The sequence below is a fragment of the Buteo buteo genome, chromosome Z, assembly GCF_964188355.1.
Source record: "Buteo buteo chromosome Z, bButBut1.hap1.1, whole genome shotgun sequence".
NCBI lineage: Eukaryota > Metazoa > Chordata > Aves > Accipitriformes > Accipitridae > Buteo > Buteo buteo.
The window spans coordinates 32,094,999-32,110,560 of NC_134204.1; the positions used below are offsets into that span (position 1 = coordinate 32,094,999).

The 15,562-nt window shown below is 38.9% G+C and overlaps 1 protein-coding gene across 1 annotated transcript; it reads left to right on the plus strand.

Annotated features, from left to right (window-relative positions):
- Positions 1-761: 761 nt before the first annotated feature.
- Positions 762-9,557, plus strand: MLANA (melan-A). The gene is made up of 5 exons (XM_075020100.1): positions 762-900; positions 1,771-1,869; positions 5,568-5,664; positions 7,169-7,270; positions 8,240-9,557. Exons 2-5 carry the CDS (start codon positions 1,796-1,798, stop codon positions 8,306-8,308), a joined length of 342 nt encoding a protein of 113 aa, XP_074876201.1. The 5' UTR covers positions 762-900; positions 1,771-1,795; the 3' UTR covers positions 8,309-9,557.
- The last annotated feature ends 6,005 nt before the right edge of the window (positions 9,558-15,562 follow it).

Genomic DNA, 15,562 nt, shown 5'->3' on the forward strand with positions numbered 1-15,562 from the left:
AGTCTGTCAGCCATTTTCAACCACAGTTAGAGCCAGGTTCACAGCTTCAAATATAAGCAAAAACTTCAGAGTTTTAAGTTTGAGTCCTTCAAACTTAAAAAAAATCTGCAGCTGGATAGAGGCCGAAATTAATGATACATTGGGACAAATGACAAAGAGAACATGGTTCTTCTGTCTTTTTTTTTGGCAGTAACTAAGACTGCTGGCCCATGACAGTACCTCTGAATTAACCACAGACTGCTAGGAATTACTGCAGTGTGAGCATGGGCAATTTGCACAAATCCATAGGAAACCCGGCCTCGTTCATTCTGCAGCCTGTGGGACAGACTCTATTTTTGTTGCAGCATTTGCTTACCAATACAGAATGAAACAGTACTTACCCTCATCTAAAACACTTCTATCATGGTATGACAGCATCCATCTATGAGTTTTGCTCCAACTATACTAGTTTCCATAGTGTTACAATTGTGGAAAAAATGTGCATAAACAAGGCTGTAGTTAAACACATGCGAAAACACCAGCCCTCTGTCATAAAATAATCAATCCTAAATCAAAACTTGTTTGAATTTAGAAGTAGTCTGCCCACTCTAGGAGCTCCTACTAATTAGCCAGCTAAATGGTGTTAAGCCATTTCTCAGAGGGTATGTAATAGATGAAAAAATAACAGATTTTTTGAACTGCTTATTAGGAGGGAAGGATGCAGACTGTAAGAGGAAAATGAAAAGTTGTCTCCTTGCCTCTTTCATGCTAATTAATGCATTCAGAAGCTGTACTGAAAGGAATTTAAACTCGTGATAGTCATGAGAGAACAGATCAAAGAAGAAAAAAAACAGACCAAGTCAAGGAAAAGCAAGCTGTACATGCCTTTCAGTTAACAGACAGAAGACAGGTCTGAAGGAGGTAAGATTTGTATTTTTTTATTCTAACCCAAATTTTCTGTGTTGCTTCAAAATTGCTTCAGAAGAGGCTTGACTGTCTCTAAGTGAACTCTGAAAAATGTTTTGTTTCCTTGGCTAGAATTCTCTTCAGTAAAGTCAGCAGATTTTGTACTTTACCTGTGTAAGGTAGGGAGATTAGCTGGATACTGTCAAGTAGGATCTGTTGTGCTGTTTATATGACAGAAACATGATTACTTGCGGATTTCTTCTTCATTATACTTGACTAGTTAGACTTTTAACTGTTCAGACTGCTTTTAGTTGGATGATTATTCCTTTAAGACCAGAAATTAAGATTATAATATAAATTCCCTACACATCTAAGTATAGATTGTCAGCAGACATAAATTAGTATAACCATCTGAAAATCAATAGACTTCTGAGAGTTTACGCTGATGGAAAACTGGCCCTTGAGTGTTTACAGGGAATAACAGAAATAGGGAAACAACTACTTGGAAGGACAACAGTAGTTATTCTTCTTCTGAATAATTTTTCTTGTCCAGGTAAATTGCCTTTCTTTCTATATTCCTGAGAGATTTTACTTCAGAAGTCTGTCATCACTTAGTGCTTAAAGACACCATGTCAAATTCTTCTCTGTTACACTCAGGTGCAAACACCTTGATGTCCGTGGAGCTATTCAAATGTAGACTATAGTTACAGTTTTGAGTTTTGCCTTAAACTGGGACAGTTGCATATGTATATGGATCTACTTGATTCTGAAGATATCAGATTGTGCTGCCTCCCTAAAATGCTCCCTTAAAACAAAAAAGTTAATAATATTATGCTTTATAACAAATTATTTATTGCACTGAGGCACTGTATTTCTATCCTGTAGGTTTGAGCAGGACCAAGCTCACAAAATGCCCAGAAGAACCCACCATCTAGATGGCAACTTTTTCAGAGGGAAAGGACACAGCTATCTTGCAGCAGAAGAGTAAGCATAAAGCAAAATCTATGTTAGCATGTAAGCTGCTGAAAAAATTTACATTGAAAGGAATGTACAAAACAGTATCAGAAAAAGTCACCATTGTATATAGGTAGAGTGCATTTTAACTATCCTGTAGTTTTCTTTAGTGTTTGTGTGGTGGCTTGACCCTGGCTGGACGCCAGGTGCCCACCAAAGCCATTCTATCACTCCCCTCCTCAGCCAGACAGGGGAGAGAAAATAAAACAAAGGGCTTGTGGGTCGAGATAAGGACAGGAGAGATCACTCACCAATTACCGCCACGGGCAAACCAGACTCAACTTGTGGAAAATTAAATTAATTTATTGCCGATCAACCAGAGTAGGGTAATGAGAAATAAAACCAAATCTCGGAACACCTTCCCTCCACCCCTCCCTTCTTCCCAGACACAGCTTCATTCCTGGATTCTCTACCTACCCCCCCCAGCAGCGCAGGGGAACAGGGAATGGGGGTTACGGTCAGTTCATCACACATTGTCTCTGCCGCTCCTTCCTCCTTAGGGGGAGGACTCCTCACTCATCCTCTGCTCCAGCGTGGGGTCTTTCCCACAGGCTGCAGTTCTTCACGAACTGCTCCAGTGTGGGTCCCTTCCACGGGCTGCAGTTTTTCAGGAACAGACTGCTCCAGCTTGGGTCCCTCGCAGGGTCACAAGTCCTGCCAGAAAATTGGCTCCGTGGGCTCATCTCTCCACGGGGCCACAGGTCCTGCCAGGAGCCTGCTCCAGCGTGGGGTTCCCACAGGGTCACAACCTACTTTGGGAACCCACCTGCTCTAGTGTGGGGTTCTCCATGGGCTGCAGGTGGATATCTGCTCCACCGTGGACCTCCATGGACTGCAGGGGGACAGCCTGCCTCACCATGGTCTTCACCACAGGCTGCAGGGGAATCTCTGCTCTGGCACCTGAAGCATCTCCTCCCCCTCCTTCTGCACTGACCTTGGTGTCTGCAGGGTTGTTTCTCTCACATGTTCTCACTCCTTGCTCCAGCTGCAGTTTCTGTGCCTGCTGCAACTTTTTTTCCCTTCTTAAATATGTTATCACAGAGGACTACCACTGTAGCTGATGGGCTCGGCCTTGGCTGGCTGCAGGTCCGTCTTAGAGCCGGCTGGTATTGGCTCTGTTGGACATGGGGGAAGCTTCCAGCAGCTTCTCACAGAAGCCACTCCTGTAAACCCCCTGCTACCAAAACCTTGCCACACAAACCCAATAGAGTTTGCCATTGCAGAATCATAAAAAGCCCTCAACAGCTAAGAAAAAGCAGAATTGCAGAATTCAGGAATCTAGAGTTTGATCATACAATCACAAGCCATTAACCTTGATAATAAAATTACCAGGTTTATTGAGGCTTATTTAGAATTTTCTTTTGAGGCTGTTGCAAGGTCATCTTTACACTAAATTTTATCTCCAGATTCACATACCTCTCTTCAGAACCTCAAAGGGACATTGTCTCACCCTAAAGAATAACATAAGTGAAAACCATAAAGAAATGGTAAAATACCATCAAAAAGCAGATGGAGACATCAATGCCATAAAATGTAACTCTCAGTAAATTGTTCCTGAGTGAGACTCCACTTAGGCAGAACTAATTCAAACTAATGCTTTGTTAGTTTTGGCTTACAGTAAGGTATGTTGGGTCTTGGATTACTAGAGACACTATCCCACCCGTGATGTGTTACTACTTTAGACAGATATTGGCAAAGTGCTTGGGATATCTGTGTGTGGAATGTGCTTCTGGTACTGGTTTACTGGCCCCCAACTTGGTGACTTGTGTCTGTCCCCCTCTCCCTGCAAGATACTTGTTTCTCCATGTTCATCCCTGGGGAGAGATAATAAACAAAGAGGAAGGGTGTCTCATAGTCCTTCCAAAGCAGTTCAGGTCTCCAAAAGAAAAAGCTGATGAGTCGTGTCTCAGCACTTAAAACTGAGTACACTCACCTCTAACTGCCATGAATCCGGATGGCTGCAATTGTAAGCAGGTTTTCTAGATATGAGAGGGAAAATTGTCTCTCTGCTTCCAGTACCAGAAGGAGCAGTCAAGATACAAGCACAGATTCCTAGTAGCACAGCTGCAGCTTTAACTGGAATTGCAAGAAGTTGCATACACACTTTTCATACTAGCCCCTGAACAGGTAGGGAAGGAGTTAGGCGGCAAACACACAGCTAAAATCGCCAACTCCAGAAACGACACACATTCTGTGGGGGATACAGGCTAATGGATGGCTAAAACTACAGAGCATATGAAAAGCAGGAAGCAGACTCAAAATGTAGAAAAGGCAGCAAGTGCTTGGAGAAATAGTCTCTCCAAGTTTTAACTGTGCTGGGAGCAGTGACATAACCGGGGGGAGCCAATGCGTAACTTTGGAGATCGGCTGCGACATGGCTGCACCAGGAAGCAAGTGAATGTCATGAGCTCTCTTCTTGGGTTAAATAGATCTCCAGCCAACGCAAAGTCTTGAAAAGGCAGGAGCGACTTGGAAGATTCAGGGACTTGTGAAAAAGAAAGTTCCTTTGGTTCCAAGGGGCTTCATACTTCAAACAGCACGCAGGCAGTTCAGGTAAAAAGACAGCCTGTTCTGCTACACGGATCTGCTTTCATCTTCTTTCAGGCGTCTTAGGTCACAAAGAAACACTCCTTCATGAGACTCTGAGTCAGTGAAAATGATAACAAATAGATATAAAAGGTCTCTGATAAGTCACATATCCCAATCCTCAGTCTCAATGGAAAAGCCTGGTGGTAATTACTGCAGGGCGACTGGGTAGAAGATACATGAAAGTAAGTCAGAATGAGTTTATCCTGACTTGTGGTCATTTTTTTTCTGGTCCTCTTTTCCCTCTCAGCGTTTTGCAGACTCTTCTGTTCCTGAAGAAGCAAAGAACAAAGAAGCAGGGAGTGAATTCTGTATGTGTTAACAGGGGGGATGTTAGCACATCAGGGAGGGTTTTGTGACGAGCAAACCTGAATTACTTTGTCAGCTTGCTTTCTGACAGATAGTGTAACTGTGCTATTTCTCCCAAGTCCCTGGTAAGCAGTGGGAAGGATGTCTTAGAGCACAGTTTGCAAAGCCTACCTTCCCTAAAATGAGCCAATGACACCAGTACTGTCCCTAGTACATCACGGAACAAGAACTAAAGAATTATAGAGGTTTTTATGAATAATTCAAAGTTTCTTACTTGGGTTTTGAGGTTGTGTAGTGTTTCATGTACCCAAAAAACCCTTCTGTCATCAACAGTTGTTGCAATATGATGCAATTAGGATACATTTCTCCATACCTGCTGCCTAGAGAAATTTAACAAATAAATATGAGCTGTGTCTCTGCAGGTGTGGTATTTAATTTATTTCACATTCCCTTCCAATATTGCAATGCTGTTTGCTGGATTTACAGGCAGGGGTTTTTTTAGAAGCAGTAGTCATTGGTAGATTATTATCTTTGAAGCAATATATTCCTGATTTGTAAAATGCTTAAGAACTTGGCAGAGAATTTAGCTAACTGCTTAATCTACAGAGATTGGCTGAAGTTACTGATACTTTGTCTATCTTCTAAGGTAAATTCTGTTCCATGCATTCCTCTGATAAAAGGATGCTGATACAAACTTTTGTTCTAATCTTTCTTGCTCCCAGAAGAATGCATCTAGTTCTGATGTTAATTATTTTGTTTTGCTTTCCCAACAGAGCTCTGGGTGTTGGACTTTTCATTTTGGTGCTGGCAATTTTACTTATCTTTGGCTGCTGGTATTACAAAAGACGTAGTGGCTATAAAAGTCTGCGGGTAAGCATGGCAGCTCACTTTCTAGCACACTGTTATTTTGACAACATACTATCATTATTTGCATTACATTAATGCAGAGTACATCGAATCTGTAATAGGACATCATTATCTCAGACAATATATACACTGACATATACACAGGTAAAATCACACAATATGAAACTCATCTTGCCCTGAAGAACTTGCAAGTCAGGCAAAGAGGTAAGAGGAAGCATAGGGAGATGAACCCAGTTGCCCAACACATCAGTGGCAAAACTGATCTCTAGGAAGCATTATATTTATTATTTACACAAAGTCAAGATATGTTCTGTGTGTTTTCATTTAAATAAAAATAACATATTCACTACTCATAAGACTTACCCCTAAATAAGGACAGTTATGATTAGAGTAAATTGAGGAAGCAGGGAAGAAAAATAACTGTTACTAGTAACTAAGTAAATATTGTGTTCATATATGCATGATGCATGACTTATTTGTATAAAAGTTGACTTGCAGTTTTAAGATTTACAAAAAAGCAGTGCAGGTTTGAGGTTTGCTTTCTAAACACTACTTTTAAAAAACTCTACTTTCTGTCTTCTTAAAAAATATAAAAATAGGCACAATCCTTCTCATAACATCTGTTGTTAGAAGTCTTAAAGCTTTATCTTTGAAGTTCTGCTCTCTCTCCTATGAAAGGGAGGCCACTTGTAATCCTTTAAAGTGAAAGCTTTATCCAACTACATATTGGATAATAACTTTCAGTAAATAACTTTCAGTTATCCTAATATTTCAAAAAATATGTGACCATTTGGAATTTAAAAACATATCTCTCATCTAAGTCAGCAAATCTACTTCCTTCCTGTTTCCAGTAACTTTTTCCTGTTACCTTTCCAGCAGTCTATCCAACATATGTATCAACTGGCAGAATACATAAAACCTGAACTTCCATAGTGAAATGTTGCAAAAATGAAGGTAATACTTAAAAAACCTTCAAAAAGCAAACAGAATTCTGTCATGCCTGCTTTGTACATCATGCTAAAAAGCACAACCTCTTTTTAAATTCTTTCTCATTGCAGATTGCTGCTTTCTAGTTTTGAAAATCAAGTTTTTGTTAGGCTTTTTGGCTAGGGGAGGAGTGGTACAGAATGCATACAACAGAAATGGTGGAAAAATGGAAAAGAAAATGGTTGGAGATTAAAGAAAGAAATGGGTGGGATAAAAAGGAGGAGGCATTCAGGTATGTGAAAAGGTGTCAGTTCCTGCAGGAATTCTTGACCTAAAAACTGTGATCCTCATTTCTCTGGTGATGTAATTGGGTAATACAGGAGAGAATGTCTGAGCAGAGACAGCAAAAAGTGATAGGTAGATTACATCTCTTACTTGCTGGCATTGTGTCTGGCCCTAATCCCAGATTCTAATACATATTGTAAATATGTTGTCAAATATTAAATTATGCATAATTTGCTCCAACTTCACATTCTCTTCTTCCTTTCATTTTCCCATATTTCTTTATGATCTGTCACAGAGCAAAAGCTCTAGTGTGGGCACAATACAAACCGTGGTAGGTGAGGGAAAAATACTGGACTGCAAAATGGCTCTGCAGGAGTACAGAAACATGAATTCTGTGGTAAGTTGCAACTCAAGGTTTCATTTACTTACAACATAGCAAGACATGGTGAGACAATCTTGGTAAACAGTCACTTCTTGAAGATTTCTTTCTTGGGGTGTGCTCTCTAGATTGGGTCTTCAATGCCTCTACATTACCTTAAAAAGTAGTATTTATTTTGCACAATTTTTACTGTCAAAAGGGTTTTTAAAATCTACTGTAAAGAATTATTTTAAAAAATCCTTTTCTTTCAGCTACCTTTATTCTTAAGTTGTATGATCATGATGTAATCTATTAGAATGATGTAACACCTGAATGCTGAAATATACTGAATAAACAAACACCTCCCTAACAGATGTTTTGCCATTCTGACAAACAACAAATGGACTGCATCTGGAATACTATACCCTGACACCGATTGTCAGGGAATGTTATAAAACTTCAAGGCTTTAGCTCCTCTAATCATTATGGAAAGATGAACATTCAAACCTATAATTTTTAAAAAGTTAAAATAACTTAATTGATAAATTTATATGTCAAGTTATATGTGTGTTTAAATATTTTTAGAATAGGGAAAAGGCTAATTTACAGCCAATTTTAAATAAGCTGCCCAAATTGTTAACATTGGAAATAAGACAATCTACCTGCATCAAGACTCTTCATCAAGAAAAATTTCAATACTAGTCTGAATTCTCAAAAAAAAAAAAAAGAAAAATTCCTCTTTTTTTGAAAATTCCTCTCCTTATAACACTGAAAATTATCTTTTTGGATGAATAATACAAAGAAAATGAAATTAATCTGATGTAAAACCAAAAAACATATTAGCAAAAACTAACTTAAAAAAAAAAAAGACATAATGAATGAGCTCAGCTATTTAAAGCTGTAGTACCGTATCTGATACAAAGGTAAATAGCTCACTGCATCTTTAATGTCATTTTCTTGTACCGCACTTGTTTTTTCAGTCTTTCACACCCATTTTCCTTACCATAGGTACCTGATGCTCCACCAGCTTATGACAAAATTGCTGCAGATCAGTCACCACCACCTTATTCACCATGATATCACGAAATCTTACACTCTAAAGATACCGATTCAATTTCTTCATGCTCTCTCTTAATTTCCTGTACATTCTTAACTTTCTTAAAGCTAAAATAATTAAAAAAAAAATAAAATCACATGCTTTCCTTAGCAGTTGCTGAAAATTATTCCTGCTTAGTTGACAGAAGTGGTTCTTGAAATGCCTCAATAAACCTGAATATGCTTTTGTTTTAAGTTTTTAATTTCCTGTGGTCAGATTAATACACTATACTCAAGTCTGGGTATCTTGCATCCTTCATAGATCTACCAAGAGTAAGTACATACCATTGAGTATCAACCAGAGTAGAAAGTGTTGACACCTTTGTTTTAATCTTCCCCACTTACTCTCACTTTCTTTAAAAAAGAAATAAATAAACTATTCCCTAGAATGTAATGTACAAGAATCTGTCATAAAATGGACAAAACCATTTGACTACATGTCCTGTTACAAAACCTAACCATTTTCCCTACCAAGATTTCTACCAGCAGTTCTAAATTAACCTGGAAAAAGTGACTATGTTTTACAACAGGCTTTTACCTCACATCACTTGTTTATGTACCTGTAATGAAATAATTCCTCATAAAACGTGATCCAGGCAACCTAGGAATTTCTGCTTAGTGTCCATATTATTTCATACTGATCAACAGGTATAATGATGATCACCTTTCGTTTCCCTCTGCCAGTCTTGTGAGAAAGCAGAAGAACTTGGTAGATACAGAGCTTTACATGTCAACTCTTTCTCACATGATGAAACAGTATGAGACAATGTGTGAAGCCCATGTTCCTTGGAGAGTACAGAAGACAGCAGACTTCAATATGTTAATTTTTCCAGGTTGCCAGAACACTAGCAGTAATAGAAAACACAGAATTGTGATACACATAAATTAGGCTACATACATTTGGCAGTTATTGTTTACTTAGCCTTTTTTGTTCTTGTTTACTTGCCAGATTATTACTTGAGATTATATGCAGGTCAACAAATTTATACACAAGGCCTGATATCTCATACCAGGAGGTAGCTAAAACTGTACAACTTTCATTAAAATGAAAAGTAGTTACAGAAGAAAACTATTTTCATAAACCAATTATTAACAGCTACTAGTAAAGAATCCATTTCGTTGTCATTAAATATACAAACATAAACACCTTAAAACAAAAAAAATGTTTTAAATATGAGGTAGATTTACTTGCCTAACACAAACTCCATATATGGTGATAAATAATAAGACATAGGGTTTTAGAAATATTTCTTTTGTAATAAAAATGTTTATATAGATTCATAAAATTAGATACTTGTTGGAAGGTAATAAATATCTGTAATTACTGTGAAAGGTTATAATCAATATATCTGTTTTTATAAATTTAGTTGACATTTGTATTTAGAAATTTAAAGAGATACTTTAACCTAAAAAGCTGTCTTACATGTGTCATTTCCAATAAATACCTTTAAGAAAAAAATTCTGTGGACTTGTTTAGTGACAAGAAGAAGAATATATACAAAATGCCAGCTTATAGCTAGTAAGCACCAGAGATGTAGAACACAATTAATTTTTTTTGCAGAATTGGTAAGCTAAAGCTTGAGGCTAATGATCTTTAGCAACTCTGTACTCTGCAACTCTCTGCCCTGAGGCAACATCTTTTCAAAAGACTCCATGGTGCTACAGTTGAATGGAACTGACATACACATTCATGTCTGAAAAAAATGTAGTTTCTATAAAGATTAATTACTATAACGAAGTGGAGTGCTTGGATTTCAAAAAGCTTTACTTGATCCCACACATTTTTCAGTAGTATCAGCATTAAATATGTTACTAGTGATTTCAAAAGCTCATGAAATAGTTGACATTCACTAAGTAGAAATATTGATTTATTTCCAGAAGTACATAAGGCCAAATTGTTGGAACTGCTTAGCAGCCAGGGTTGGAACTATTGAACTTTGACACTAATTTATAGACCCTTAAAGGATAGATAAGCCCTCTTGGAAACCTATCCTTAGTTTTCAGAAAGTCCTCCCATTTCTCCTCCCTGTGAAAGCAGTATTCTTTCTTTAAAGTAACAGTCAGACAGTGGTCTCAGATTTTAATTCGTGCATGAAAATAAGAGCAAGAAATAGGGGTTCATAGAGTACTGTTTTATATAGGTGAAAGCTTCATCATTCATGCTAAACACCTTCACAAATTGCATTTTTCAAATCTGGTTTTATACCCTATGAGGGTACACTGGAGACACTGACTGCTGATACGTTAAAAACCACCAGTAAAGGACAGGTCAGAACTTGAAAGCAAGAGACCTGTAATTGCCAAAGTTGCACGCTGCAAGAACTGGCTATGTTATGCACTTTCTGCATTACACTCAAGCACGCTGCACTTGACCAAAGACAACCTAAAACTCCCTAGGATGTCTGTCCCTTTAAAAAGGAAGAGAAATGCATAGCAACTTCTCAGCTACCGCACATGCAGAATGTGGTATAGAGTTTTCAAATTTCCAGGAAAAGCTTTCACATTAGACAGTCATGTGACCGCAGAGTAATAAATGGTGACCAAAATTTAGATTTGTAATTTCTCTGGTATGGTCATGTATGTACAGGGAGGATGTAAAAATCAAAGATCTCCTGCTCCTCTTTTTTTACCCTCTTTGCACTCAGGCTGCAATCAGATGCCTTGTATTACAACTATAATTCTCAACAAACATGATCTTTGCACTTTATTTTCTCCCACCAAATGAGCAAATGAAGAAACCTGTGGGCAATTTGAGCTCTTCCCCTGGATGCTGACAAAGAGAGGTGGCTGGTCATAGCAGGAGAATGAAGCTCTGCGTGCTAGTGGTCTGCATTATACTGCTTCTATCAGAGAAGTAGACACGCTGTTACTAAAGCTTACCTGTACAGAAGGATCTTAGCAACATCCCTACAGCTATGCATGCAACCCTTATGTAGACACAATAAACAACTTGAAACCCAGGTCTTTCATTAATAAAGTGTGTTTTCATCAGATGATTGGCAAATTATAACAGCAGTAGCAGTTGCATTGTCTGTGTTTGGATTCCTGGTATGATCCTGCTGGATCATCTGCTTCCTAATGAGGTTACAAGCCTCAATGTAGCCATAAAGATTCCGGAATATTGGTCAGCCATCCCAGCCACTGCACAAAGGTAAAATGCAGCAGGTCCTGACAGGTGCAATCTTCCTGCCATACAGAACCATGTAGCAAAACACTCACTGGGCCACGAGCCATAGGGCTGCACATACACTGCACGTGTCAGAGAGCTATGACAAAGGAAAGTACGAAGGACTTCCCGCAGGAAGCACTTGGTTTCTTAGAGTCTCACCAGCCCAATCTAACAGGACTGGCATATGCTGCTGGTTGCCAGGACAATCCAGTGATGTTCACCTCAGCAATCTCTGTTGGCTTAATACCTGCTGCAACTGGGGATGTAGATAGATCATCTTGGCCTCAAGAACTGTATTAGTATTAACCATATTGCTTGTAATTTTTCAGTTAAATAAAACAGTGCCATCAAATTTGGTTCGTATTTATGTCTAATATTGGTAAAATATCCATTATTTTGTTTGTATGTGTCCATGTATTTATGTGACATAAGTACATTTTCTTCCCTTTAAAAGCAAACTTATTTTCTTTTTTTATGTAAAGGAAAAGGTTAATGACTTCCTCTGTGCTTTGGAGAAGTAGTATTTATTGATTTGTACTTTTCTGTTGACTGTGCAACAAAACTGAAAGACTGTTGTGTGTTCATGCCATTTCATTAAACGTATTTTGTTGCCCATTAGATCTGAAAAGTGCTTGAAAGTTTCCAGTGTTGTCTTTTAGCCACACATCTGCACTGAACTTTACAAATAGTAATAAAGGTAAACTAGCAGCAGTATAAAGTTAAAAAAAGCTATCTACAGATACTATCTACACATCCCATACATGCTGACAGCTAAAAAACAGCCCTTGTGCACTTTTTGGAATTGACCCTCCGAATTCTTCTTCCTTACACAATCCTCCAATTTTCACTCTACTTCCTTCCCCCAGAAAATCCTTGGCTCAAAAGCAGCTTGGTTTCTAATAAACACAAAGAACTATTACTTCCCTTGCTGCAAAAATCTAGCTCTTCAAAATGTTTTGTCCACATAGGTTCTACTGTTGGGCCAATGCAAAAGACCACATTTTTGGGGGTAGCAGTGTTCCTAAATGCCTTGTGCTCATGGCAATATGAAGGACAGACCCACGTCCACGCTGAACCATCTCTCAAATTTACTCATCAAAAGAGAACCAGAGACTACCGGGCCCTATTTTATCAGGAAAAAAGGGCAGAATGTAGAATCCACTGTGACACTTTTGACACCTAAGCTACAAGCCACTGTTATTGCCTTCTCTAGTTCCCCTAGAAAACTCTTGCCTTGTAATAGCGGTAAACTCCACACTTGCTGGACTCACATGGGCCAAAACCTGAACAATGCCTGAGCAGCAGATGTGCCTTCACATTTCCAAACCATTTTAGTATAGCCCCAATTACATGTTTGGACCACATGCTTTATTTGTTCCTTTCCTAAGAGGTACACCACATCAGTCGAGTACAAATCAGTATGAGACAAAGAGTGATGGCCTAATATAAATATTTCAGTCTTTCAATACTAATTTTGTAAGGTTTGTTCAACTCTGCTAGCTTCCATTTCTGGATGGGAGAAACAGACTGCCCTGCTGCACGTTCACCATGTTCTCTGCTTACACAGAAAAGCAGGCTTCCTTCTTCCAAGTTCTTTTTTGAATTTACCTTATCATCAGCTGCATTCTTGTAGCTATTAGGGAAAAGAACTAACTCATTTTTGTTGAAGAGTGTTTTCTAAGAAAAAGGTCTGATCTTTCAATTTCTATCAGTTTGCCCATTCTCATTTATCTTGGTAGAAGTAATTGATTCTGCGCACCATCACTTACACCCCAAGTAACTCTTTACTGACACTCAGGAGCAGAACTGCTGCCTCTTTCAGACACAGCTAGATTTGCTGTCTGCAGTTGTTCACTGGTAACCATATTCAGAAAAATGTTGGAACTACTTCAGAATTTGCAGTAGAACAATGAAATTATATGGTAAGTGTGAATATTCCCTGAACATTAATCTCCTGTAGACGCATCCTTGCAAAGATTAAAATTTATCAGATGCCTACCTTGTAACAAATTACTCCTATTTCTGTATGTCCAGAAATCTCTTCCTGAACATTTTTGGTGTCAACATAGATTTAAGAAGTCCTTCGTTCTTACATTTGTAATCCCCAGGATATGCAGTCCACATGCTCTACACCTCTTGGGTTTTGGCTTCACCAATGGAAGGACAGCAATGATACTTCACAGTGAATTCCTCATTCAAAACTTCTGCTTTTTAGCAGGACTTATCCAGCTCTCCTACCATTTCTTAAACTGTAGAAGCAATTTTATGCTTTCATGTCCATTGTTTTTCTGCTCTGCTTCTCTGAATTGCTGCTCACCTTTTTCTAGTACCCAATTTTCTGGCTGCAAAATCTGTTCGTTCATGACACAGATAAGTCCAGGCTGAGTTCACACAATTCTCCTGGAATTACGGTTGGAGGCTGTTGGTACAGCCCAGACTGGGTAACCCAGGGAGTTACAGTGAGTTTGTGATCCCCTCGGGCTAAATTAAGGTGAGGCGACACCAAATGATAGATTAAACATTTTATTTACGGCAAAAGCAATCTGAACTTGGAAAATGTAACGGTTGGTGGCCCAGTCTCTTACTGGAGGGGGGCGGAGGAAAGAGAGAGGGAGAATGACCTCCATGTTCTGTTGCTGACCGGCTTCTCACCTGCAGTTCATCATTGCTCTGCAGGGCTTCCCCCACTGCAGTGTTTGAGACGTTAACTCCTCCAGTCCCCCACATTGCCCCGTGGCTCACACACTGCCTATATAATCTTCATCCAGGGTGGTGATTTTCACATAACAGATAGAGAGGATAGAGAAGATAAAAGTTGTGAAATTGTACGTTTTACAATAGCAAGGCCAATCATCAAGAGCAAGAATCCACAACCCAACATTACAACAAAATTTAAAAGCCATTTGCCCCAACCTGTAAGTCCCTGTGAATTCAGAAAAGAGATGAACCAAGATCCGAGGCTCCAGCTGCCAAACCAGTCCTTTAGTTGCATTGCCTGGAAAACATCTCAGGTCTGCTCCAACACCTCTCTCACCTTCTTTCCTGCTTCTTCTAAGGTGGTAGTTGCATTGTGTATGGTGAGATAGCATTCTCCATCAGTAAGATTTAACAATCTACACACTCCCTGCTCTTTTAACAGTAATGTATCCAAAGCTAGTCTGTTTTGTAAAGTAATTTTTGATACCTGTTGAATCTGTAAATTCATTTCTTCAACAGCATAATTGGTCCCATTACTTAGGATGTGTACTTGCCAGATCAAAATTTCTAAGACAAATTGGTGTCTTTTGAGGGTCATATATGGGGTAAATATATTTTCCATCACCAGAGATGTTGTCATGCTCCAGGTATAATAATGGGGTACTCGGACTTCTTGCACCTCCCACTTGGGCCATGCCTTGGGCCCATCACTATCTCAGTGCTTTCTGTTTTGATGAAGCTCTGAGAAATCAAATACTCTAGAAGGAGACATTGCAGGAACTTCGGTTCCATATCATAATTCGGCATGTTGTCTCATGTTAAAATGGGAATATATTTTTTCCATTTGAACATCCCCAGAATGTCCCTTGTAGGGCAGGGTAATAGCTGGTGGAACAAGTAGTCCCTCCATCATTTGATCAATATTTTGCGCCATTTATTATCCAAAAGGCTCGGGGTTTACCCTGTTCACCTCTATGGGTAGTAATGGGAATGCCACAACCAGTTATACATACATCATGTCTGGTTCTATTCATTTCTCTACCACCTAAGCTATCATGGTTTCGGAATCCTAAATTCAGATATCCCTAACAAGTACACATATGTTGGATAAAGCTTCTCAGTTTGGGAGTATACCAGGTTTCTGTAGGGTTCCCAGCTTCTGTGGAGTGATTTATAACATGGCTACAATTAAAGTCATCATTGTTTGTCCAATCTGATACTCTTACACTCTCAGTATCCAAATCATCAGGTTTTATCTCAATCCCTAGTTGGGTTCTCCAGGACCAATCCCATTTGTGGTTAGTACAGTCTCCTCTCTGTCTGACGTCATCCCCTTCTTTATGTGGGATTTTAATACACCATTTTGGATG

Excerpts from the sequence above, each read along its gene's own strand:
- MLANA (XM_075020100.1), top strand. The coding sequence starts at position 1,796 with ATGCCCAGAAGAACCCACCATCTAGATGGCAACTTTTTCAGAGGGAAA. Across the intron at positions 5,665-7,168 it reads GTGGCTATAAAAGTCTGCGG|AGCAAAAGCTCTAGTGTGGG; the intron begins GTAAGCATGGCA and ends GATCTGTCACAG. Across the intron at positions 7,271-8,239 it reads ACAGAAACATGAATTCTGTG|GTACCTGATGCTCCACCAGC; the intron begins GTAAGTTGCAAC and ends TCCTTACCATAG.